This window comes from Lutjanus erythropterus, chromosome 13, assembly GCF_056507025.1.
Source record: "Lutjanus erythropterus isolate fLutEry1 chromosome 13, fLutEry1.hap2, whole genome shotgun sequence".
Taxonomy (NCBI): domain Eukaryota; kingdom Metazoa; phylum Chordata; class Actinopteri; order Lutjaniformes; family Lutjanidae; genus Lutjanus; species Lutjanus erythropterus.
The window spans coordinates 28,030,445-28,057,753 of NC_139329.1; the positions used below are offsets into that span (position 1 = coordinate 28,030,445).

The 27,309-nt window shown below is 40.4% G+C and overlaps 2 protein-coding genes across 3 annotated transcripts in view; one reads left to right on the forward strand and one right to left on the reverse strand.

The window, feature by feature from the left end:
• ptprq (protein tyrosine phosphatase receptor type Q) overlaps positions 1-19,179 on the forward strand; it is a 55,500-nt gene extending 36,321 nt beyond the window's left edge. Inside the window, exons 45-63 of the mRNA XM_084734113.1 lie at positions 152-338; positions 438-676; positions 1,819-1,888; positions 2,259-2,417; positions 2,649-2,940; positions 3,029-3,102; positions 3,215-3,314; positions 3,754-3,882; positions 5,018-5,062; positions 6,687-6,713; positions 6,894-6,975; positions 8,566-8,656; positions 8,802-8,878; positions 10,755-10,889; positions 11,064-11,189; positions 12,240-12,385; positions 12,695-12,830; positions 16,896-17,019; positions 17,107-19,179. Of these exons, the coding sequence (XP_084590239.1) occupies positions 152-338; positions 438-676; positions 1,819-1,888; positions 2,259-2,417; positions 2,649-2,940; positions 3,029-3,102; positions 3,215-3,314; positions 3,754-3,882; positions 5,018-5,062; positions 6,687-6,713; positions 6,894-6,975; positions 8,566-8,656; positions 8,802-8,878; positions 10,755-10,889; positions 11,064-11,189; positions 12,240-12,385; positions 12,695-12,830; positions 16,896-17,019; positions 17,107-17,144 (2,277 nt within the window). The 3' untranslated portion in view covers positions 17,145-19,179. The remainder of the gene's footprint in view (positions 1-151; positions 339-437; positions 677-1,818; positions 1,889-2,258; positions 2,418-2,648; positions 2,941-3,028; positions 3,103-3,214; positions 3,315-3,753; positions 3,883-5,017; positions 5,063-6,686; positions 6,714-6,893; positions 6,976-8,565; positions 8,657-8,801; positions 8,879-10,754; positions 10,890-11,063; positions 11,190-12,239; positions 12,386-12,694; positions 12,831-16,895; positions 17,020-17,106) is intronic.
• A 14-nt stretch (positions 19,180-19,193) lies between these two features.
• The window catches only part of iqsec3b (IQ motif and Sec7 domain ArfGEF 3b), a 47,869-nt gene continuing 39,753 nt past the window's right edge, over positions 19,194-27,309 (reverse strand). The window contains exons 12-15 of one of the 2 annotated variants that reach the window (XM_084735004.1): positions 26,443-26,601; positions 26,252-26,344; positions 25,162-25,208; positions 19,194-23,022 (exon numbers count right to left, since the gene is read on the reverse strand). In XM_084735004.1, the coding sequence (XP_084591130.1) occupies positions 22,603-23,022; positions 25,162-25,208; positions 26,252-26,344; positions 26,443-26,601 (719 nt within the window). In that variant the 3' untranslated portion in view covers positions 19,194-22,602. The remainder of the gene's footprint in view (positions 23,023-25,161; positions 25,209-26,251; positions 26,345-26,442; positions 26,602-27,309) is intronic. The other variant, XM_084735005.1, reaches the window with a different exon arrangement.

Below are 27,309 nucleotides of genomic sequence, written 5' to 3' on the forward strand. Positions count from 1 at the left end.
GGTGTTCTCAGAGTGGGTCAACATGGTGTTAATGTTGGTCACGGTTTTCAAAATTGCAGTAGCAGAACAGGTGGTAAAATGCAAACAATATGAAGTTGCTCCAACTCTGCTCATCCATTAAATCTCTCCCTGAACCCTGTTGTCACACCAGGTGTATGGTCCTGATTTGAACAGCACAACAGTCCGAGCTCCGGGAGAGTTGACAACAGTCGTTGTGACAAACTTGACTGCTTTCACTCGTTACTTTGTGACCATCACTGCCTTCACTGGTCCGTTGGAGGATGCTGCCATTGAAGGAAAAGCCATTGGGCCTATTGAATTTCAAACACTGGAGGAGGGTACGTGGAAATATGCATCCGCAAGTCAGCTTCTGCCCAACAGTAAACATGAACAAATGTAATTTTTTTTCTCTTGTATCATTTCTGCTCTGTCCGCAGAACCCAAAGACCCTCCCAAGAATGTGATCGTATCAGTTATCCCAGAGGAGGTGAACCGCGTGAAGGTGACGTTCACCCCTCCAGAGGAGCCCAATGGAAACATAACTGCTTACTTTGTGTACATCTATGAAAAGGATCAGCTGGTCAAGAATGTCAGCCTTAATATCACCCGCGGAGACCACAACATGATGACCGCTGTCATAGAGGGCCTAAAGGGAGGACACAGCTACAGTATACAGGTGATGAACACATATTACGCACACACACACGCACATTCAGACACACACCTGGAGTCATGGTCCGGGAAATTTAAAGTGTGTTCATGTTGTTCCCCACCTTCACCGTCTATGCCAAACTCTTAAAGCAAAATCTTATCCTAAAATTTTTTTTTTTTCCTAAATTCAGGTAGGAAACGTGTTTCTTTAATACCAAAAATCCTAAATGTCACCATAAACTGAGATAAGATTTAGATACGGTTTTCAGGCATTGGAGGTTTCTGTAATTAGGACCCTGGGGCAGCATTACAGAAACTTAATATCTTAAGTCTTAAGATAAGATAGGAAGAGTCTAAGGTAGGATTTTCCCAATTTGGTATTACAGAAGCAGATTGTAACTAACTTTAGTGACCTTATCATATCTTACTTCATCCTATCTTATCTCAGGAAATCTCTTAGGAGATCCTAAATACTCAATCCAACATTGCTTATCAACATTAATGTCCTATTACCTAACAACCAGTGCTACTTTTTCATCTCACCATGCTTAACAACTTTGTCACTATTGTTTTTTCTCAATGAAATATACTGAAACATTCAAAGAAATGGAGCAATGATGGACACTTAACTTCAAGACAGATGAATTAGAGGTTTTGGTAACATCTGTAGATAAAGATAATAAAGATGGTCTGTGAAATTTACACCAGCACTAACTCAGGAGATAAAAGAAGGAGAGTGGGCTAAGATAGCAGACACAGTCTGCTAGATTAAATAAGTTAGCTAACTCTACCTAATGGAAAAGTGAAAGTTAGTCCAACTTAAAAGATATCCTAAAATTCAGAGTTTATTTAAGATTTTGGGAAGTTAGAATGCTTGTGTAATACACTTTTCCTCTCTTATATTAGGATATTAATCCAGGAACTGTTTATCTGCAATGGCTTTTTTCCTAAATCAGTTCTAAATCACCCTAATGATGATGGTGACCAAACAGTTAAGATATGATCTGCAACTTAAGATGTTTCTGTAATTAGGCCTCTTGGAGCTGTAACTCCACATCAGTTAAAGAATAGTTGTTAGTTAAACAAAAGTTCTTTTCTTTGACTCCTTTCTGTGCTTGTCCCTCTTTCTGCTGTCTTCCTTCCTTTCTTCTATCTGTCTGTTTGTAGATTTCAGCCAAGAACGGGGCTGGTAGGAGCCCACCCAGCCCACATGTCCAGATAACTACAGGGATCAAAGGTACGAGTCTCTCGTCTTTGTGTGTGCTCTGCACTGCGCCGCAGAGTTTCTCTCTTTCTTGTTGCAGCAGTGCAGCATAGATTGGAGGCAGAGAATCGCCACCGCACAGTATCATCGCTCAGTACAAACAGCATGCAGGCCGACTCTGACACAGCAAATGTAACTCAGCAATATTCAGTTAGATGTGTATGGATGATGCAGAGGTGCAGTTTTACTCTCACTATTCAGAGCAGCAGCCTGTTTGTCATGTTTTATATGTAAATGAAACTTCTTCACACGCAATGTATTCAAACAGCAACCTGCGTGTGTGTTTGTGTGTTTCTGTATGTGTGTGTGTGCTCCTCCGTGTTCACACGTGCGTGTGTTTCAGCCCCAGCCAAGCCAACCCAAAGACCCCAGGCAGTGCTGGGCCATGGAGGGGTTGCCATGGTAACCCACAGGAGTATCACCATCCACATGCCTGCCTGTTTCTATAGTGACGACAATGGACCAATCACAAAAATTCAGGTCATCGTGGCCGAGTCAGGGGGTATGACTCTTCAGAAACATTGACAGCCATCACTTTTTAGTTGAATACACTTGGGTGTCGGTCTTTGTTTGTGCTTTAAGCTGCGAGTAGAATCTTGTTTTACAGTACGTCACTCTGTACTAAGCTCTCAAAAGACAAAATGTAAGCAAAAGCCAAAGGGCTTAACGTCAGCTGGAATTTGACTCAGTCCCTCTGAGATTCATTTCCGCTCTAACTTTCCCCCTGTCACAGTGAAGGACGTCCAGAACCTGACCAGCTGGAAGAATGCGTTTTTTGATCATCCTGCCCCTTACCTGACTGACAAGGGGTTCCCCAACCCACCGTGTTATTCAGGGGACGTGTCGTCACGCACGGCTGCGCACGTCAGAGGTGGTCGCAGTGTGTCTGGAGATGGCCGGCCCCCGGTGAAGAATAATCACACTATGGCAGGAACGTACGTGATCGGAGAGGACGATGACTGCATGAAGGAGAACAACACTGATCATTTCTGCAATGGACCCCTGAAGCCCAACACAGTCTATGTGTGAGTGCACAACACATGCAACAACTTAAAAACTGATATAAGTTCATGTTTTTTAATATAATGCTGACACTGGACTGCTGTTTACCAGGTTTAAGTTCAGAGCCACGAACATCAAGGGCCAGTCCACAGACTCTGAGTACTCAGAGCACGTCAAAACTGCAGGTATTTATATTCTGTTTTACTCGACATCAAAAAGTGAAAACATAACCTGTACAACCCGCTTTGTTGTTTTGTGTGATTTTGTTCAGTCTGTCTAATCTCCCTCTCTCTGTAGTGGACGGCCTGTTGACCAGAGAAGAGCAGATCATTCTGGGAGTTCTCCTGTCCTTCTTCTTGGCCGTGTTACTCATCATCATCATCTGTGGCTCAGTCAAGTAAGACGGCATCAGACATTCACTCATTTGCCAAAACACTTCTCTGACTGCAGTTTGGTATTCAAGGGATCGTTTGGATAATTTGAAGCGGGGTTGTAAGAGATACTTATCAATAGTCGGTTTATTACCTACAGTAGATGGTGGTTGTTTTTTGAGATGGCTAAAAATGTTTTGCTCCCTGTACACAGCGGTTCATTGCCTAGCTTCTGTGGTGGTACTTCTCTCTGCTTCTCCAAACTGGAGGTCTGTCAATCTACTGTAGTTAGACTATTGATAAGTCAATCACAGTACCTCAACTGCATTTCAAATAATCCAAACTAACCCTTTAATGCATAAAATACACAATGTGCAAATTCTTATATAATGGCTAATTAATAACTTTTCAACCTTTGCAATAAATCTGTTTCATTTTTAATTCTGTGTTTGATTGACATGTCAGGATACATCAGCGCAAGAAGGAGGGTGGAACATATTCACCCAGAGAGGCAGAGATCATAGAGACCAAGTGTAAACTGGATCAGCTGATCGCTGTGGCAGATCTTGAGCTGAAACAAGAAAAACTCAACCGGTTAGTCTGCACGTTTAGTTTTAATCTAAAAGTATCACTTCACCAAATATAACACACCTTTTTGAAGCTGGGCGCACACTACATGACTTCAGGCTTGATTTAGCTGCTCCAGACAAGACTTTAAATCTGAGTCAACAAGACAAAGATCTCTCTGCTGCAGCCAACTTGATGTGCTGTCAGCACGCAGACTTCTAGTGTGGTAGAGTTTGTGCAGAAAATAGAAGCAGCAGCGATACCTACGAAACAACACAGCGTCGTTGTGGCTTCAAAGTTTACCTTCAGTTCTCTGCAGAACAGACGAGTCATCCTGTCTGCATCTCGCCAACCACCCTCTCATACAAATTCAGAGTCTAGCCTTTCTGCTTTTTTGGCACAAACGAGTGCACAGACAATAAGTGCTGCAATCTGGTGAGAAATAAAGTCAAATTCCGCGTTAGTTTTGATGTATCAAGGTCAGTGATGGCCGAGATGAGGTGAGAAACTACAGGAAAGAATAGCTTCCAAAATTAGTAGTGATTTATTTTTATTTGCCAATAGAGACAGACATTAGCATTGGAACAACCAATAAACATACATATGAAGAACACACACATAAAGACAAAATTTAAAAAGAAACCATAAATAGAGTGGTCCATGTAGGTGTAAAATGTGGCTGTTATCAAGAGGATTTGAACAGGAACATTAAGAACATAAAACCAACATGAGAGAATGAGTTATATAACCGCCCTGCTTGAGCAAATATTTGCCTGCCTTATTAAACATCCAATATGACATTTTTTCATATGCAGTGACTCTTCGTTGATAGACCTGAAAAAGGAGGCAGTTCCTGAGGATGATTTGCTGTCAGCTCTTTTCATCTGTTTTACACTCTTCTAAGAGCAAAAATTGTTGGTTTTTGACAGCTGCATGTTGTGCTCTCCGTGACGCTGCTCCAGCTGTCTTGTGTCTCTCTGCTTTGTTGTGACCAGAAACCGTTCATGGCTGAGATCTGTACGAACAGCACCTTTCCAGACACAGTTTTTGTTAAAATAACACACTTTTCCTTGTTGCTTGTCACAAAAATGGCACAAATAACATGCACACAGACACTTGCATTGCTTTGTTTTTCTCTCACTAAGCGCTTTTCTCTCACCAGGTATTCTTCCTTCTTCTTTAGACGGAAAGAGATTTATGTGATCCAGTAAGTTGGGCTTTTGACATGTGTGAGTGTGACAGTTTGTTGTGTCTGCTTTGTTTGCATGTTCTACTCCACCTTTCAGACTCAGATTTTATTTACTCACACACATGGTACATTATGGAGTACAAACATAAAACAAAACAGCAGTATAATGGTAAACAACAAGAATAAATCTTTAGTACAAACTATTTTATTTCTTCCATCTTCTCCTGTTCTTCTGTTCTGCTACTCTCATTGCAACTTTCAACAGGCATGTATGACACACTGTAAAACTTTAAGTTTTGGATGCTGCTCACAGTTTGATCTTGTGGCAAATCAGAAAGGCTGACCAGCAGTAGAAGTGTACTACTGTTAGCCAGCTACTAGATCATAGACACCTATGTGTCGGTGCGCTCTCCATAGAACACTTATAACTATTCCATTATTAGAGATTCGGCCACTATTAGGACTGTACATCACATTTGTATCTGGCCCCTGGCAATTTTTCATTTGGCCCCCATGAAAAATAATTGCCCACCTCTCATTTACAAAGTATTTTGGTAGGTGCTTGTTTCTATTCTCAACAGTATTTTTACATTCAAACAAAACATGTCACTCATCCACCAAGCATTTGTCATTACATTCATTAGAAAACCTATTATGCCCTCCCATACCTTGTTATTTTCCTCATATTTTTGAACTTCTGCCATTGAAGGCTTGAAAATTACAAAAGGCCTGGGCAGGCATGCTGTGTTTTCACACTTCACACTTTCACACTGTTCAGGGTGGGAAATTAACTTTTTCAAATGTTAACACCTACCAGCCACTGGCTGATAATGTTACAAGTTCAAATTCAACAGCCACTCAATAGTAAATCATCATTTTGTGTCTGAAATCTAACTGCCACTATATTTTGACAGCATTTTACTGGTGACTGGTGCTAATTTCCCACCCTGCTTAGAGTCCTCTTTAAATTAGTGTAGATCACGTGATGACACTCTGGAGCTCATAGTGCCACTTCTGCAAGGACTGATCCTTTAACTTTACTCATGACTATGTGTGTGTATCATCATGTTACCCATTAAAGCTTGCATTAAATAATCCATTTGTCTTGTGTCTTAAACCTTTTGTGGAGAGGCACAGTCGAATTAATTAGTGACGTCAACATTTTGTCTCCAGCCCTCTCCTCTTCCTCCGTCACTGGCAGGGATTGCAGAGCTGTGCTGACACTCCACTGCTTGATACCATTTTAATTTGTTTACCCACTCACTATCTCGAAAGTGCTTGGAAGGCTTAGTGGTCGTAGAGGGCACAAATGATAAGCTTTATCGATAACTGAGGATCTGAGTAACTACAAGTACTCGGCAATGCAAAGAAACGTCAGGCAGAGAGGAAAAACACATGCTTCATTCAAGTTTACTGACGTTCACATATTCCTTTAGAATTAAACATCAAAGTCTGTGTTTAATCAAAGTGGGTTTAATTAAAAAAAATGGTTGAACCTCCTTTGCTTTAAACACACAATGACATGTACTCTCTGCAGTGTGGATCAGCTCAGCTGTCAGGGGCAGAAATATCACAGTGTGGGTTGTGATTATTGAGTTAATTTGTTTATTTTGGTTGATGTTTGCTGTCTATTTTTGTGCAGGCTGCTCAGCTACAGGAAATCACTCAAGTAAGTCATCCTGCATAAATAATGTGAATATTCACTCAGTAGCTGCAGCAAACATCAGCATGTTCTGCTCAGTATTTCATGTTGTAACCTAGAATAAATTTACAGAAAATAGCATATTGTTGTAGAGTTTTGGTACATTTCTCACATTCATTGTTATTTTTCTCCTTACCTCTTTGCCAGGCCTGTCAACAAGAAGTCTTTCCTGCAGCACGTAGAGGATCTGTGTGCCAGTGACAATGCCAAGTTCCAGGAAGAGTTTGCTGTAAGTGTTGCCTTAGAAGCTGGACCGGTGTTTATCAAACTTTTAAGAATATATAAATATATGAAAAGGGATGAAATACCAGAAAATTGCCTGCAATTTTAAAAAAAACTAACTGGTGCATGAAGACAAGTCTGGTACATCACAGAAAATAAATCGCAAGGAAGGAATTAAGTGCAGACAGTGAGGATGCATTGAGAGAAATGAAAAACAAAATCAATGCCAGCTTTATTCTTGCTTTTCCACTCCTCTCACAAATACAAAAAACATCCTATCAAATAAGCACTGAGACATGAAATCTTACAAATAGCAGCAAATCCAAATATTAAGCCAAAACAACCCTAGTCAAAATTATAGGTTACATACTGCTATATTTATTATCAATCATTACAAAACCTGTGTCAGAAAATGTGTGCTCATCATTGTTTGTGCAGCCATCTAAGACCCCAACAGGTTATTCTTATTCAGTTTAGAGACCTCTGGCACTCACTGAATTTAATGCTATGGGTAATAGACCTGTTTTTTTTCCCTTTATCTTATGCATTTGGTATAAATGTTCATTGCATAATGTAATGGCTATAGAATAATGACACCATTGGCGTTTAGATTTGCTCCCTATTGGTGTCCTCGTTTTCACAACGCAATTCACGACCTCCTTGGAAAATCAAGACTCAATCACATACTTCAGAATTTCTACCTGCATTCATGACTAAATGAATGAATAAATTCATGCTTTTTGTCCTAATGTTTTCTTCTAAAATTACCCCCTCCTCCACCATGACACCAACTCCTACTTTAATTACTTGTTTTCAGGAAGCGGTACTCAAACCATGTTATTACTCCATGTAATATTATGGCAATTTCACTTTACCTCTTCACTGACCACATTTCTTTCTTCTCTGTTATTTCCAAAATGGTCTTGATTGTTTCTTCATGGAAATTTGGAAATAAACGCAGCGTTTCATATGTTGGTAGTGGCTTGGATCTGAGGAAAAAAGAATCTGGTTGTCTTTGCGACATCGGCACCGACAATAATACCACTAAGAAATGCTAGAGGGGACAGGGAGTTTAAAAGGTTTCCACTTTAAGACCGGATTTAGTTTTGAAAGTAAAGGAGAACAGTCTTTACTTTTATCTTTTACTCAAAGCTACTACAAAGAACTTTCGTGTTCTGTAGGTTTTGGCCTCTGTGAACAAATGCTACAGTAATAAGCACAGAATATAACATCAGAAATAAAATCATCAAAACTTTACCAGGAAAAATGTAAGCACAGGCTTTTTTTAAATCTGATTTCAAGGACAATAATTAAAAAATAATTATATAGACATAACCAGTCTTCTCATTTAGGATCAGAGCTGGAATATTCATGTTTAACAAAGTTTATTGATACACTATAAAAGGCGGTAGGACTTGACAAGTATTCACTTCTTTCTATGTCTTTTATTGGACATGAATTATTTACTGTGAATTTGCTGAGCATTTGCTATTAAGTTAATTTGTTATTCATGTTTTGTTTCATTTTTCTTTTCTCTTACTTATTTTTATTTTTTTTCCATTTCTGAAATTAATCTACTCTCTAATCATTACCCTAGGAGCTTCCAAAACTGCTGCAGGACCTGGCTACCACAGACGCTGACCTGCCCTGGAATAAATCAAAAAACCGCTTCCCCAACATCAAACCTTGTAAGTGGCCAGGGTGAAATTAGCTTTCCAGAGTTATTATACCTCCGGTATACCAAAATTACCTCGCTGTATTAGCTCTAACTGATGGATTTCACTACCACTTGTGCACATGTTTCCACCTCACTCTTCTCACTCAACTGTCTAGACAATAATAATCGAGTGAAACTGCTGTCAGAACCGGGCACCGCGGGATCTGACTACATCAACGCCAGCTTTGTGTCGGTGAGTTCTGGCTATCAACTGCTAAAAGCCCAGCGGTCAACCTGCAGGGTCGCTTCCACTTCAGTCATTATCAGGTTATGAAAGTTGTTGTGCAGGCATGAGACACATTTGTTGCAGTTCAAGGAGTCTGTCTGTTACATACCCTTGCTAAGAAAGACAGTAAAACAAAAACCAAGGAGTTAATAGAGGTGGCAAAATTAAGAGGGTTTTATTTACATCATTTTTTTTTTATATTCGCAGACACAAGGTTTTCAAAATGTAGGGGAGATGTGACAAAGTGGTTGTGCGAAATAAACGAAAGAAATATAGCAAAACTAGGCCTGACTCGCCTCAGCAGGCAGGCTCAGAGCAGCAGAGAGAGAGACTTATCCTTCTTATTGACTGCTCTGACTCCAGATTGGACAGCTCCAGGCTTAGAGGACCAATGAGGAGCCTGTACATGTCTTCACAGGTGAATCCCCATGAAGCCATTATCACCTGGAGACAAAAGAGGGGAGGGGGAGAGAAAAGACAGGCAGGAGGGAAAACAACAAAACAGGCTGTTATCCTGCTTGGCACGTAACACCGTCCAAGAAATTTCCCTGTCTCTTTCTGATTCTGCCAGATAGAAACTCCTTACATCCTAATCCACAGGGTAAACCACCTGATACTGTATTAGAGTGGAACTCTATCTTTCAGGTAGAACCTTGTCAGTCGTGTACTTCAGCTCTGCCATGTGGTGTCCCCCAGGGATCAGTTTTGGGGCCCATTTTGTTTTACATTTTCATGCTGCCACTTGGATAGATCATCAGTAATTTACTTCAGTATTTTTCAGTAATTAAACAACTGTTTAATCGCTATTAAGAACTGGCAATGGCGGAATATTGGATGGCAAAATATTTTCTGCAGTTAAATGCAGATAGAAGTGAAGTTCTGATTATTGTCCCTTCAAACAGTAATCAGACAGAGCCTTGGTACTCTATCCTCATCCTGTCAGTCCAGCCTGCTTAATCTTGGTGTAGTCTTTGATCATAAGCTTCGACGCTTACATCAGAACACTGACTCGATCATGCTTCTTTTATCTAAGGACCAAACTTCTGTCTTCATGTAAAGAAATGAAATGGGGATCCTAATTCAGTATTCACCTCGTCACGATAAGACTACTGCCATTCTCTTTTCACCGGCCTCAATCAATCCTCTTTACACCGTCTTCAGACCATCCAAAATCCTGCTGCTGCCAGGCTCCTGACTCAATCCAGCTGACGGTCACATATTACACTGATCTTAACCTCTTTGCACCGGCTTCCTGTTAATTTTAGAATTAATTTTAAAATCTTGGTGCTCACTTATAGAGCATTACATGGCCAGGCTCCTCAGTACATAATTGACCTTCTACACCTCCACTCAGGGTTTTCTAAGTGTTCCTTGAAAACATTTTGAGGCGTAGGGAGATCACTCTTTCCAATTGATTTTGGAATAGTCTCCTAATAAACTTGAGATCTCTAAATGCCATTGACTCTTTTCAAAAGCAGCTAAAGACTTGTTCAGACAGGCATCTAGGTAGCATGAGGTATGATGTTTTAGTTTTGTGCTTTTATCTGCTTTCCCTGTATATTTTATCTGGTGTTTTATCTCTTTGTCTCTATTTGATTTAATTTTTATTTCTCTGACTATGAAGCACTTTGTGACTGGTATCTGTGAAAGGTGCCATATGAATAAACTTTGCTTGCTTGCTTACATTTATGAGAGAAAATTAAACAATGTGCATCAGTTCCAAACATAGTTATAACCTTCAAGCTCATTTAATTTTTTTAACAGTGAATCCTGTTGATTTATAATTTTACTAGGTCTGTATGTTGTAAATGCAAACATCTCTCTCTTTCTGTCTCTTTTTTAGGGCTACCTTTGTCCCAATGAGTTCATAGCCACCCAGGGTCCTCTGCCTGGCACGGTGGCTGACTTTTGGAGGATGATCTGGGAAACAGGAACCCGCACCATCGCCATGCTCACACAGTGTTACGAGAAAGGCAGAGTATGTCATCAGAGATTTGTCACTGTTATGATATAGCATTCAGAGGACACGCTGGCCTCTGTTCTGGGCTCCGTTACAACTCTGTCACCAGGAGGGTTATATCTGCTATGAGGATCTGATGAATGTGTGTGTGTGTGTGTGTGTGTGTGTGTGTGTGCGCGCGTGACATTTCAGATTCGGTGTCACAAGTACTGGCCAGAGGACAATAAGCCCATGTCTGTGTTTAGTGACATTCTCATCTCAAAAGTGTCAGAGGAAGTCCTTCCAGACTGGACTGTCAGAACCCTCAAAGTAGAAAAGGTAACCAAGCTAATAACCCTCCCACACACACACACACACACACACACACACACACACACACACACAGACACACACATAGGTTATTTCTGGGAACATTACATTGAGTTGTATTCATTTCCTGGTGACTTAACCTTAACCCTACTTAAACTTTACCCTAACCTTCACAACTGACCCCAAAAATCTTTTTTTTCCTTCTGGGAACATGACTTTTGTCCCCACTTGCACCAGCTGCTCCCAATTAACAGGTCTCAAGTCATAACCACACACAAGCACACACACAAAGAGCACACACAGCACATGTACTGTACGTGTGTACACTATAAACTGTGAAAAACCAGAAAGGCAAACAGCAGCAACTTCATTATTTACTAATTTACCAAATTTCCCTCTAACTAAATAATGTAAACCAACTGAAATGTGATTTACTGCATATCCCTTTTGTTCTAAAGGTAAATGGGCTATTAGATGTTTTACAGGCAAACCACTTAGGCTAATAGTTCAACATTTTGGGAAATTCACTTATACGCTCTCTTTCATAGAATAAGATGAGAGGATTGATACCACTATCGTGTCTGTTTGGTAAATATGAAGCTGTTTACAGTATTTATGCTAAGCTAAGCTAATGGTCTCTTGGCTCCAGCTTTGAAAACAGATACGAGAGTGGTATTGATCTTCTCATCTAACTCACTGTTTCCCAAGATGTCTAACCATGCCTTTAAGAACCACTGAGTCTGTTCATGTTTATTTCATGCACGAAGGGACAATGTATGCACATCATGGGCACTTATGTCCGTCCAGATTCAGCCACGGCCAGGCTAAAACAAAAGCTTATATAATGAGTTGTTTGTTGTTATTTTAGTACAATATCTCCAAATTCTGTTGTGTGTTAATGTATTTAGTATGTAAACATAATGTAATCACAGTTACAGTTGTGACTGCATATTTAGTTTCATTATCATAAGTTAAACACTGGAGTTTGCATAATAATGAAGTAAACTGACACGAAATTTATCTCACTGTCCTTTTTCTTGTATAAATTCATCTCTGCAGCACGGACACTACATTCTGGTTCGTCACTTTAACTACACATCGTGGCCTGAGCACGGGGTCCCAGAGTCCTGCAGCACCCTCATTAAGTTTGTCAAAGCTGTCCGAGCCCACAGGCATGACAACACCACTATAGTGGTCCACTGCAGGTACTGTAGCACATCAGTGTCAGTGTAATGACACTGAAAAAATTATAGTAGAGTCCTTTGGGAATTAATGCTTTTGGTGATTTAATGGAGACCAAAGCCGATCCATAAATAGCATTATTGTCAATTGTATATTTTTCTGTAAAATTAAAGTTTTGCAGGCAAAGGTAACATTATGATCGTGTTGACAGGAAATAAACAGAGCTCATAAAACTGATATACACGACACAATATATTGCAGCTAGAGAACAGGGTATAAGCATCTAATTTAAATGTAAATGTACATTGATGTGTTCTCTCACTGTTCCTCAGTGCTGGTGTGGGCAGAACAGGTGTGTTTATTGCTCTGGACCACCTCATTCAGCACGTACGAGACCACGACTTTGTGGACATTTATGGCTTGGTGGCTGAACTGCGCAGCGAGAGGATGTGCATGGTACAGAATCTGGTGAGTTCACGTCAAATTAAAATAGTCTGTTTTCTTCCTGTGGTTGATTTTCACAACCCAGAGAGAATAAACAAAAGACAAAAAATGGTATCATACTGTATTTTGTCTTAAGTTGTTCCAGTGGCAGCGTAGTTGTCCTACTTTTTACTTCATGCCCTGCTGTGATCCCATCCCCATGAGGAAATGTTTGGAAAATTCTCGTCTTGACAAAGACAGTGATCTGGCAGTGGATTAAAGGCATATGCTGAGCAGGATTCCCCCTCTTAAAAACACCATGAACCTATCCTAAAATTCAGTCATTTCTTCAGTGTCTCAGTGTCTGCAGGGACCTTCTGCCTGGTGCCTTTGTTTCCTCTCAGTATCATTGTTTCATTATTTCTAGATGTTTTGTACGATTCTTTGTGGCCACATTTTGGCAGTGAGGTATGAGCCGGCGATGACTGCAGCTACAAGAGCCGGTGAGGGCATGATTCTTTGAGACAGCACTGTGCAGTGTGCCAGACAGCTAGCTATTAGCATAGTAGTCCAGTCATGTTATATAAACTCACAAATGTCACTGCCGAGATATTGAAACACAGTGCCTTTACAGACAGCTGTAACAAGCCCACAGTATAGCCCTATTATTTGAAATAAAGGCAGATGTTTAAGTTATTGTAAACGTCCATCAGATGGTTCTCATGGGTGCTGGAAATATAGTTGAATTTTGATGTGGTGTTTTCAAGTTTTTTGAAAAGGGATTTGGTTTTGGAAGTGCTTGAAATAGTAATTGTATTACTCTTACTATCTGACTGAATAGTTTGCTTTTTAATTAAAAAAAATAAGAGAGAAAACCTAATTGCTTTCACCTTTTGCACAAATTGACAATTGACTTTGTTTGCCACTCTGAGTCTGTGCATGTGTGTAGTGTGATTTGTCAGTCTTTTTTGTGTGTGATCGTGAGCTATGACAGATGATATCAGGAGGTTTCAATGAGCATTGGGTTGAGAATAAAAAATACAAATAACAACAGTTGAGGGCCGAATCCTTGAGCAGCCTCCTATAAAGCCTGAACAGAGAACGTGCAGCTTTTAAACGTGGGAGAGTTGCTTTTGTACCACTTGAAGGGTAAGCTGCAGAAGGGAATTTTTCAATTAGGCTAACATTACACTTAAGTGGGCTTTTTAACTTTGTTTAGCTGGAAAATTTGCAGGCTTAACGACAGTCGATTTTCAGGGGGATTAAGGTTGATACAATACGGTTGTACTATTATTGAATGTCAGTTGTGTCACCTTTAATGCCAATGCATAGCTAGCCAGAAAGTGGCTTACTTTGGCTCCACTTTACAGATAGTTTGGAAACCTAAACTACAGACCCGACGTCATTTTCCCTCTTTCTTGTCTTTCTTAAAAATCTTGAAAAGGCACATTGAAAATGCTTGAAAAGTGCACTTTCCAAAAGTTTTGATTTTGGAAAAGGTATAGGAATTCTGAGATCTATTGCATTTTCCATTGTGCTACCATGTTTTTACAACAAAATGGCAAAGAATTTGAAAAACAATTATAACATAGCATTTCAGGTGTGTTCCCTTATGTTTTTACTTTTAAAGAAATTTCCTAGATAATTGAATTGAATGAAGGATTTATTAAAAACTGTCAAGAAACCTGACTCCCGCGACCCTTCGGGAATAAGCGGTTACATCTACAGATAACAACAGTAAACTGACATGAATGAACCAATATTAGATAAAATTATGAAGTAAAGAGGCAGCCAGTGTCTCTCGCTCAGGTCCTCCTCACGCTTCAACAGCTGCCAGTGCACTGGGCTTGACGTCAGTTTCAGTTCATTTAAGTTCACAAATAGACACAGACGGAAACTAAACCGAAATCCTTCAGGGATGAAGGTTATCTTCCATTGTCCATCACAGTTCCAGTTGCTCTGTGCTCTGTGCTTTCATCTGAAACACGCCACTCTCAAGCGTCCATATCTCTCCACTCAGCCAGAGAAGGACACTAATGAGCATGAACTATGGGGCAAAATCACAAAAGCCTGAGGAAGCCTGAAAAAAATATCTTGAAACATGGTAACTGTTTCTCTGACTGTAATACATCCATGGCTGCAGCATTAAGACAAAGTAATTTGTAAAGGGGGGGTTAATGAATTATCAGATTTTTTTAGTCGTACTTTCATTTTTTGAAGTTTGAAATTTTACTCTTAATTGAGTATGCAATACACTACGTAAACTACTTCATTATAGAATTCATAATTCACTACTGAGTAGGACTGTAAATTAAAATTAATATCCAGACCTTTCATCTGCTTTTTTGTAGCCAATAAGGCTAAACGGGTTAATGACATACAGACGAAAAAAATCCTCTGCAGCAGACATAGGTTTGAAGAGGTGACTGTGAGTACTGAGCAGAACAGAGCAGGAGCTGGGAGTAATTTAGACTGAAGATTTGAAGAAACAGAAACAACAACATTTCAACTTAACGCCTGTTACTGATAATGCATTAAACATCAACAGTTAAAAATAGACCTTTTCCTTTTGGTGTAGCAGAGCCTTTCTAGTGAGCCGACAGGCACAATAGCAGCACCCTGACTCTGTTTCACTTGAATGTCACAGAACCTTAATTAGTATCATTGGTAACACTTGTTTACTTCACTACTTCATGTCAAAAAGGCTGCTGTGGAAAAAAGGTCTATACTCTGAATAGCTTTGGAGAAAAATACTTTAACACCACACACACTTTTTTTTACTCGAGAAGTGTTGAGTGAGAAATGACCTGAGAAATGTTTCAGTGATGGACATATTACCTTTACATTATACTACAGCTTTTCAGTACTCTTTCCATCACTGGTAATTGCACGTATCACAGCTTAGCCAAGGTTTAAATCTTGAAATGTTACTTTTGTTTAAGTAAGTTGGAAATAATATGTACTATACTGTCCACAAGTCCTTTAAAATAATCTGAATTTGAATTCTGAAAATGTCTTAAAGATTGATTGGATTATGAAGTTGATATTTTTATTAAGTTGCATTGACTTCACTCTTCCTTTTAAATGTGTTTTTGATAGAAATTTGTATTGATCATGCTGCAACAACTACAAAACAAAATCATGGAACCAATAAACACTAATGCAAACTGTGCAGTCCGGTCAGAAGTAGTGCTGTCACAAATCGAATTCAACGTGACTGTGATTGCAGGGTCACAGTTAGATATTAATTTCAACATTTTCTTTTCAGTTAGGGCTGATGGTCATGCCATTGTTAGCCTATTGAGATTTGATCTGTGAAAATCATCAAATCCTTGGTTTTATGTTCTGACAACTGTCATTTACATTTTCAATTTTTTCTTTAAAAGGATTGATATAGGAAAGTCTATATGGTATCAAATGTTTTACAACATGCAGTAAACTATGCTGTTGATTGTTGAATGTCATTTTCAGGTCCTCAATTACTCACGTTTTGGGGATAAGACTCAACTAACTTGTGATTGGCCAAAGTCTCACGTCATTGGCTAGGAGGAGCAAAAGTCTAATATTATCACAGACTGAATTACATTATGTATATACAGTATATTACCATTATATAAGGTTATTATGGAAATTTTTCTAAATGGTGCCTCTACCAGCTTTAATGTAGTGACGCCTGCAAGCTGGTTGAGGCAGTCAACTGAAGCTGCACTGCTATATACATGTGACATGGCTTACTTTCCATATTATACCTAACATACTCTATTTAAACTGCAAAAGTTTCCCATCTTTATCTGCTTGTCAGTGCCACTGCTGCATTGCATCATATCACTAGCTGTTCCTTTAGCCCCACCACTACCCCAGCATCCACCTGCAGTCTCCGGCAGGGAAGTTTTAGATATTTACTCATCACTTCTCAATATCTTTTTGTAAACATAGTCTGCCAGGAGTGATGATGTTGGAGCCTGGACACTATGTCCTGCTGCTGTAACAAACATTTTAACTGAGATTTGTCTGTGTCTGTGTGTGTGTGTGTGTGTGTGTGTGTGTGTGTGTGTGTGTGTGTGTGTGTGTGTGTGTGTGTGTATGTGTGTGTGTGTGTGTGTGTGTCAGGCCCAGTACATCTTCCTGCATCAAAGTACGCTGGAACTTCTAAATAATAAAGGCAACAGCCAATCGATCTGGTTTGTCAGCTACTCTGCTCTGGAGAAGATGGATTCCCTGGATGCCATGGAAGGTAAACAACAACATGTAAGCACACTCAAATAAACCTCAAATAAACCACGGCACGGTGCTCACTCCACACATCTGTATTGGTCTGCAGGTGACGTTGAGCTGGAATGGGAAGAGACCACCATGTAAAGACTGACCACGGGACACGTTTGCCACATTTGTGAAAGTGACACTTTTTGAGGTCACGGGGACGCTGACCGTGAACTGGACCGCCTCCACCACACAAGGTTAGACGGAGGAGAAACAGGAGGCGAACAGCACAGTCTGAACTGAACGGCCTGTCAGTCGAGTAAGACTTTGTTGCCCCTCTTCAAACTCAACTTCTCAGCACAGTCCTCCCTTTAAATGAACCTCCTGTCCACTTGTTTTCAAAGAGAGTGAGAGAAACAAAAGAGAGACGGGGACAGAGAATTTCAGAAATGACAGGGAGAAACAGTGAGCTGACTGCAGGAGCTCTATCACATCTGTAAGCCTTCAGGTACTTTGCACAAATTGATTTCACTGTGTATTATAATTACTGTATTATGTTGATATCATCTATGTTTTTGTAAGATAATTTATTCAGCCAAAATGGTTTTGATGGGTTTTTTTTCAATCTCTTTGTAATTCTGCCTGTGTCGAAGTGTTTCCATTTTGTTTATCCTTTCTCAAGAGTGATTTGCAAAAATAAAAGCTACTTGTATTTTTTCTGGCCTTGACGGTTAACGCTGAAACACCTGAGGACTTTCCCGTGAGACTCCCTCGCATCAAATTTAGCCATTTTGGCATTGCAATATGAAATTACAAATTGCATTTTTATTGTTTAGAGGATAGACTCAGTACACATGGAAAATGATGTATTCTAAACTATGCACACACACACAGGTGTAGACTCACTGCAGCGCACAACTTGACATTCCACAGGTACAAGTCAGATTCAATATTGCTTTGGGGCCAACTTCATCCAGTAATGAATGAGTTCAGAGCCAGTTTGTTTGAGGGACACAGGAACACCGCTGTAGACTGATTTCCCATAAGCTTCTTCATTCCAGCACCCTCCTTGCACACCTGGTGCAGATTCATTCATTAGAGAGGCCAAGTGGAGACGACTCTGACGTCAACACACAAAGACAGACGGACAGTCCTCGAGAGTAAAAACTACTTTATTCTTTCATTCTCTTCGAACAGAAAAAATTAGAAATATTCCATTAGTAAACATGTTGATCTTTAAGAAATCTCCTTTTTAGAAATATTGTGAGGGTGCAAAGATTAATGACAGTGCTCCACAGTGAGGATGCAGATCGGTGCATCTCCATGACAACCACGGAGAAGGCAGGGAGGGAGGAGGGGGGGGGTTAGGGGGGAAGGGGGGGTGGGTATAAAGGAGGGAGGAAGTAGAGAGAGAGAGAGAGGGGGAGAAAATGACATCAATCAACTCAACATGCCCTGACAATAATGATACAAACATATAATCAAACTCCCCCGCGTACTGTAAATGAAAAACAAAAACAAAAGATATCATGCTGTACAGTACAAGTCAGTCAGAGTTTACAGTAAACAAAGTGGGGTTTCTGACTTGAGAAATCAAGCAGTTTCTAAAGTGAATCTAAGCTGGATTTGTTGTTGCTTTGGCAGCTATGTGCATGTTTGTGTACGTCAGTGTGCATGGTTGTGTATGCACTTATATATATAAATATACACTCAACAAAAACATAATTGCAATGCTTTTGTCTTTGCTCTCATCTTTCATAAGCTTAACTAAAAAAATCTAAGACTTCTTATGTGCATACAAAATGTTAATTTCTCTCAAATTTCATTTATAAGTTTGTTAAAATCTGTGTTAGTGCCAAGATAATCCACCTGACAAGTGTAGCGTGTAGAGATTCTGATTAAATAGCATGATTACTGCACAGGTGCCAGGGACTGGTCACTATACAAGCCCATTCTGAAATGTGCAGTTTTATTTTGGTTGGTCAGGTTTAGGCATGAGGAGTGATTGGTTAGGTTTAGGTTAAGACTATCAGGGTAAGCCAATCACAGGCAGGGTCGGGTGCAGCTGAATCAGGTGCTTCTCATCTTGAGCAATTTCCAGGCAACTGAAGGGGACTGAAGCACACTGATTAATTGTGTCCACGAACTAACAGACTTATTTGAGTTAATCAGTGTGCTCTAGTCCCCTTCAGTTGCCTGGAAATTTGTTCTCTGGTAGGGCAGGTCATGACTTTGCCCTCCTGGGAATAAAATTTGGTACATAATAGTAATAAACTTAATTCATATAGCACTTTCCATAACAAGATTAGAGAGTGCTTCACAAACAAACAACAATAAAAATCAGCAGGTAAGACAGCACAGATAAAAATAAGACCAACAGATAAAGAGGGACCAAATAAAAACAACACAAGGACCATAAAACACTGAGGGATAGAAAGCTAACAAATAATTGGCAGTAGCAGAGTGATAAAAGCCAGTGACATCTATTTAAAAATTCATAAACACCTTCCTATAAAAGAAGATAGAATTTAAAGATGTTAGCAATATAGCCTGCCTGATTTTAAAAGGGAAACTGTTCTACAGTCTACGGGCTCTAACAGAAAAGGTCTGGTCACCTTTGGTCACGAGCAGGATCTGGGAACAAGCAGCAGAGCGGCATTCACTGCTCTCATTGACCGGCCAGGCACATATGGAGTCAATAGGTCTTTTATATCATCTGAGGCGAGGCCATTTAGAGCTTTAAAAGTTAACAGTAAAATTTTAAAATCAATAGGGAATAAAAGAGGCAGCCAGTGTAAGTTGGCTAACACGGGCTCGTATTTTTTGGTGCCTGTTAAGACTCGAGCGGCAGAATTCTGCACCAGTTGGAGTCGGTGGAGGGAGCTCTGGTTATGTGAAATAGCCACAGTTCAGTGCCTAATAAATATATTTTTTTCAAGATCAAACTCTGCATTTTACAGTGTCCTTTTATTGCGACCAGTCCAAGGCACACCTGTGCAGTAATCATGCTGTTTAATCAGCATGTCTGTATGCCACACCTGTCAGATGGATGGATCATCCTGGCAAAGGAGAAGTGCTCATTTGAGAGAAATACACATTACATTTTTTACTGCAACTCATGAGAAATGGGAGCAAAAACAAAAATGTTGCTTTTATATTTCTGTGGAGTATACATGTACCTCAGTGTGTGTGTGTGTGTGTGTGTGTGTGTGTGTGTGTGATCTGTCTGTGATTTACTGTACGTATTCACCAATACAGCATAGCCCTTTACACACCTTTAACAGGTGACACAGCCATCTCTTAATAATCCTATAATAATATGATATGGTATTTTAATGATGGATGTAGATCTGTAATAATATCAGTGTGTGTTACCATGGTAACTGGAGTGTATTCTATAAAAGCTGCCTGTTTCCTGTCTCTCGTAGCAGTAGGATTTAGGACACCCCCTGATATTACATGTGAATAATAATAATAATAATAATAACTATAATAACTATAATATCCTTTTTTTTCTTTTAAACTAGATCTTCTCTGTACAAATACATACGTAGATACACACACTGGGCAAACCAATCACTTTTTCAGAATAAATCTATATTATCTATTTACAATATATCCAATATATTCTGTGGTGCAAAAGGTACAAGACGTGTTCAGTGTGTCTCAGTCGGATGATTTGTGATCTGCTGTACAAACTGGCTCAAGCTCGAACCATCGACGCTGGACAGACGACACAGTGATGAAATCAATAAGTATTCCATGGACATCTTCGGTATTCCCCTTGATTAACATTCAGTAAAGGAATGCATCTCTGCTTTTAAAATATCTTCAGTGTGCAAGGAAAAATATAATATGTGAGAGAGGGGAGTGATGTTTTTAGGAGGTGACCTTGGTCTACCCTGCAAGGAGCAATTTTTATTCATTTTTTTTAAACTAAAGCTAAAAGTTTTCTGGGAAGAGATATTGCCTAAATCTAAAGGTAACAACAATATTCACACTAGGTAACTCATTAGGAGTAAATACAGAAGAGGAGAAAGGCTTCAGCTGGCTGTTTTAGCCTTGTTTTGGATGAATTACCAGCCCTACTCTCTGCTGCCCATGAGTAAGCAGATTGAACACACAGTACACACACAAGCACGCCGCTCTCAGTACAACTCAGAGGTGCAGAAATTACATGTTACGGTGCAGCAAATCCTTTCCTGAGCTCTGTGAGAGGAAAATGCTACAGAATCAGGGCAGTCACTCACGACTGTGACTATATCTGCTCACACAAATTTAGCAAAACACACAACAATGAAGAACAGGGAAACATGATTGTCGTCGGGACATGGTTTCGTGTTAGTGGCTTAAAACACTACACTGCACATGACAGGGTAGAGATGTTTTGTCCTTTTACCCTTTCGTCATCTTCTTCTTCACAAATACTCACTATTTGTTCTCTCGATAATAATAAAAGGAAACAAATAAGCTCTTGTTTCTTCACATTATGCAGAGATGATAAAATGCAGAAATAATTCATCTCTGAGTTTGGTATCTTAATACTGAAAACCTGAACCAAACAAACTTAACATAGAGACTTTTGTCCTTCCAAGTGCGCAGATCTCATTACAAACTTGGGGGGGGGGGGGGCTCTTAATTACAAACTTGTTACAACTCGTCACAAACTCTCGTCTTGACTGATGGCCTCAGTACATGGGGCGCACTGTCTACCAACCAACCAGCTAGAGGGGGCACCCCTGAAACATACTTTTTCACAGTGAAAACTTTAGTTACTCCAATACTAAGACTCTTCTCTGATTTACTTCGATCTACAGGCACAAACAGCACACGCCATTTCACTCAGTAACATCATTAACTTTAACTGTTTGCCACAGCTGTGCACATACTGACTGGCCCAGCACTACAGCACTTGTGTGACTGGCCCGGCACCATAGCACTTTTTTCCACTAGTTGTAAGTGACGTATGCGGTTCATACCATTTAGCAGGATAGATAGGGGGAACATAAACAAAATCTTCTATGAAATATACTTTCAAATACATAATTTATTTTGAAAGAATTTATTTGGGGGGAGTGCACAACTTTATGTTTTTTATCATGTTTTTCTTTTATGAATGCATCCCCTCTACACCCCCTCCTCCAATCTGCGCCCAATTATCCTTCATATTTAAAACGATCCCTTGTCCTTTCAGGGCAGTCAGAGTTTGCTTTTCTGCCAGTTTTTGCCCCTCGGTTTCATGGTCATAGCTCACAAACACATTTGTTGGACAGGTGACATTTAAATATGCAAAGTCACAAGATCTCTTTAAGAGTGTGAAATCTAGACAGACAACACCATCAGCTACCGGGTGACATGTTGGAGACAAAAGAAAGAAGAAGAGTCTTTCAAAAATGCCATCAAAAGTACTCCACGTTCGAGAACACCATTCAGTCAAGACGATGAAGAGATTCTCGTTGGTTTCCTTCTCCTTCGTCCCTTCATTTAACTCCTGCAGTATATTCCTTGCAATCTTACCATTCGGAGTGAGTCAACAAGTGCTCCACCACGTGTGTGTTGTTGTGTGACTGCAAGGGTCATGTCTGGGACCCCCAGGGTTCATAGAGTAGCTGACGACTCAGACGATGCTGCGGGAACCACTGGAGTTGCGCCTGCGGGTGAGAGGCATGGTATGGTGCAGGGGCATGGGTGAGTCAGGAGGGCAGAACTGGTGGGGGTGATTGTAAGGTGGAGGGGGAGGCGGCAGAGGGGGCTGAGGGCCGTCCCCCTCACGAACGCGTACAGGTGTGGACATGGCCGACTGGATGAGCTGATGGGTAGCTGGGCCTTGGCTGAGGAAGGCCTCCATCCGCCCTCGCCCGCTCTGGTCCACAACAATCACCTTGACGATCTGCTGGCACTGGATGAGTGTTTCTGGGCGGAGCTCTCCGGGCTGGACAGGGCTGAGCAGGGCGGGAGGCGCAGCCAGGGCCAGAGGCGTGGACTCAATGCTGGGCTGGCTCAGTTGATAGGTCTGCAGCCTGTTGTGAATTGACACCTAGTTTAGGAACAGTCAGAGAACGCATGAGGAGTTACCAGCCTGAACGCAGCCTCTACGCAGCCCTCTGGTGTGTTACGCACATGGGCATGCAGGCATGCAGGGAAGTCATATGCAGAGCGAGCGCATGCAAAGTACACAAACTCTCTCTCGTTTTCCCTCAATCATGTTTCTACATGATTTACACTTTCTCTCAATTATGTCTTTTACACACACCAGCCCAGAAAGAGGAAAGTTTGCAGGGTGAGAGGAGATTTCGGTCACGGATCATGACGGGAACGTTTTGGATTTCATGTGTGTGTGTGTGCGGACATGAAGGGTGTCACAATTTTAGTCTAAATGAGCTTTCAATTTCAATAATCGAAGTCAAAGACACAATCAACAGTTCTCACAGTATTTTTTTCTATCCACCTCCATTTACTTGCAGCATCCGGTGTATGTCTAAGGAAACAAACAACACTTCAACGATGACACAGCATATCACACTTGATACCATCTACACTCTTAGAAATAAAGGTGCTAATTAGAACCATAAAGGGTTTTTCAGTAATCGATGTAACCATAGGAGAACCCTTTCTGGTAGAACCTATTCTAAAGGTTCCACTTGGAACCCTTTCAGAGAGTTCTACCTGGGACTATCTGTTTCATCCAGAGCCCCCAATGAAAGGTTTTACAAAGAACCTTTCTACGGTGTAATGGTTCCACGTATAGCCCTCCCTTAGATCTTTTCAACCAATATAGAACCAGCTGTGCTCTGGTCCGAGCATCTAATTTGGAAGCTTCTGAGTACATCCACAAAAAATAAACTGGTTCAGCACCTGAAAGATTGGTTCCCACCTGGAACCAACAAAAAAAAAAATCATTTTTTTCTGTTTAAACCAAAGTGGGCTTGTCTTATTCTACAGGCTGCAAGGTTTCAAGGATCCAGTTCAAGAACCAGAGCTTATTTGATGGAAAAGGACCTCCTGAGGATTCTATCAAGAACTTTTCCACCTTTTAAGGGTGCCACCAAGAACCCACCCAGAGGGTTTTATAGAAAACCTTTTTATATTCCAATGGTTTTATCTAGAAGCCTTGTGGGGAACCCTCTTTCAAAAAGGTTTCTTTGGATGAAAAAGTCTTTAATGGAACCTTAAGTCTTACAAAGAACACTTGATTTCTTCAAAAAAAAAAGGAGGGCTCTTCAGAAGCGTATGGTTCTGTGTAGAACCTCAGCCATTCAAGCATATGCTTTTTAGAACTTTTGTCTCAAAAATTTAACAGTTGTCAGGGCATAAAACCAATGACCTGTTGATCTTTACAAATCAAGACTAGTCTAACAATAGCAAAGACATCAGCGCAAAAAAAAAAAAAGTTCAAATCAAAAAATCAAATCAAATCTTGACCTTAAAATTGAAAGTCAAATGGAATCGTGGATTTGGAGAATTGTGACACCCCTAGCGGACATGGTGAATGAGTGGCAGAATGAGAGGCTAAAAGATAAAAGGAGTGTCAGGAGAGGAGAGAGGTGACACCGAGGGCGTGGTGTCTCCCTAACACACTCATTTACAAGTCTAAAGGACCGACTGAGAGGCAGGAGAGAGAGAGGAGAGAATGGGCAGAGGAATCAAACAGAGAGAAAACTGGAGAGGGAAAACAGCTTCTATCACTATGTTTTAGTTAAAAGAAGGGCTGGTTTTTACAGACACACACACCCACCCACACACTCGACAGACTGTTAACGGTATCAAGCTTATCTGGCTTTGTAGATGGTATTCTAGGAGCCAGCCAGGCTTATGGTGGCTTGCAAAGGCTTATACAGTAAGGCTGGCAAGCAGCAGCTGATGAAAGAAGGGATGCTGTATAGCGAGTAGAGTGGCTGCTGATCCACTCATGAGGCACAGAGAGAGACTGTTTGCAGCGCCACTACAGCAGACTCCTCTCAGCGGCCTTTGTATCCCAGGCTGCATAGTGGGGATGTGCCTCGGGCGGTGCTCTTTTAAAGCAAAGCATAAAGCAGACTTTCTTTTCAGGATGAGGCACAGTCCTTGTCTAACCGCACACATACACACAAACACACACTCACGTATGAAACCACACCCACGGAGCTGGAGATGCAGGCACTTACCTGAGGGAGACAAGTTTGGCTTTAGCGCTTACCTCTACTGTGTTGTTGTTGCCGGTTTTATCGTATGGATCCTGCTGGCCTGTGGAGAGAAACAGGTCTGTTTGTTGGTCAACAGGCAGATTTCAGCTTCACATACAGTGTGTTTAAAAACCGAGAAACAGTTAGTAATACAGGTAACAGTCATTTGTTTAAAGGAGTAATTCAGCATTTTGGAGAACACACTTATTTTGTTTATTACTGAGCGTGAGATGATGAAATTGATACCACTCTGACTCTGTGCTGCACCAACAATGATACCAATACCAATTAAATCCAATTAAATCATGGTTTAATTTTAACTTGCGCCAAACTTTAAAACTAGCTTAAAATTGAGAAAAATTAAATTGAAACCTTTCTTTAAACCACAGTTTAGTTTTTACTCTAAACCTAGATTAGATTTCATTCTGGTGCACCAAAAGTTTAAACTCTTTCAAAGCTTGGAACTTATACTTGAGGAGGTTTAACTTTTAAAATGGTGATGTTTTGATAAGGCTTGAAAGATGACAAACTCTTCACCAGGAGCAGGTTGCCATGGATAAATGGTTTAGGCACAGAACTTAAACCCAGAAGACTGGGATTTGACTCCCATGTGAAATTCATTGTTGATTTATTATTTTTAGGCTTAGTCTACTTATTATTTTCAGCCAAAGTACTTGCTTAGTTTTAGGCAACAAAGGTTCTTGGTTAAGTTTAGGAAAAGTTCATGGTTTGGGTTAAAATAAACTTAACATGAAGCCCTGAAGGCTAACTTCTCCTATGTGCCCTACCGGCATCTCAAAAACTAAACTGCTCAATTCATTATAGCTTGTTTGTTTAATCCATATAAATTGTGATTTTAGGGGAAGTTACTTGCTTATCTATTTCTTCCTTTAATAAAAAGTGACAGTGACAATGACAGTGAAACTTTAAGCCCTCTGATCATCATCTACATCTCTTTTTTTCTGTTTTCAGTGTGGTGGGCTTTTTCATACCACTCTTCCATGAAGTTGTCCTATTTTCTGCTTTGCCTTGAGTAATGTATGCATTGTTATGTGTAATGTATTCTGTGTTGTGAATTTCATGCTGCGCGAGCAAAACCAGCACCTGAGGGAGAGCCGTGTCCTGTGTGTGTGTCCACTTGCCCGCCATTAGTGTGTATGCCATGTGGCTGGATGCCTTGTTGTCTCTCCAGTTCCCCTACAACACAAGGAAGAGAAACTGTAACCAGCCGCATACATCACAGAGCAGTACATGTTTGTTTGCATGTTGAGGTTTACGTTTGCGTCCTTCCTTACACTGGATGTGTATCTGCTCCATCTCGTTGACCTCTGTGATCGCCTCTCTGAGCTCCTCTGCAAACTTCCTGAGCTCTTCTCCGCTCGGGGAGCAGAAACTCACCAGCTGCTTCTTCTCTGAGGTAAATGGGCTCAGCATGGTGATGCCATGGGCGTAGTCTGATGAGAAACCACGAGTGTCAGAGAGAAAAGAAAAGCGCTTTCACCATAACTTTGATTCTAAAAAAAGGACGCAGGATTTAAGGAGCTTTTAAAAACACTTCAGTGTGGCAGTTTTTACTTCAGTTGCAACTTCACAAAACGTTGCTGCTAAGAATACTTGCAAAAACTTGTGCTTTGAGGTTAATGACCAAATGTGTTTCTGTTGGCAGCTGTTGGCTTGTTGAACACTGTGACTAAAGGTTTGGAGAAATTTTAGGAAGCTCAGACGATCTGAAGATCAATAGTTTTCTATTTTTTCTTTTCACACAAACTGTTTTAGCTTTGCTGGCATCGTGGCTCAGCGAATGTCTGAAACACATTAAATTTAGTACAGACATTCATATTCCCCACAGCCTGAATTCTAATAACTTTGGTGATCTCCTGACTTTTCATCTTGCACCATCATCATGTCAATTTTTTAAGTGTCAAATACTTCAATTTATGACCAACATAACTTATGACATTCCCTTCAGCCTCAGCTGTACTAGGTCCTGAATATTAGCATGCTAATATGATAAACTCAGATGGTAAACGTGATTGACATTATTCCTTCTCAACAATGTTAGCATTGTCACAGTGAGCATGCTAAGTATCCCAGTGAGAACCAACAGTGTCTGTGTTGTTTTCTAGATGAAAAAAGGGAGTTAAATTTGGTCTGAATGTCTA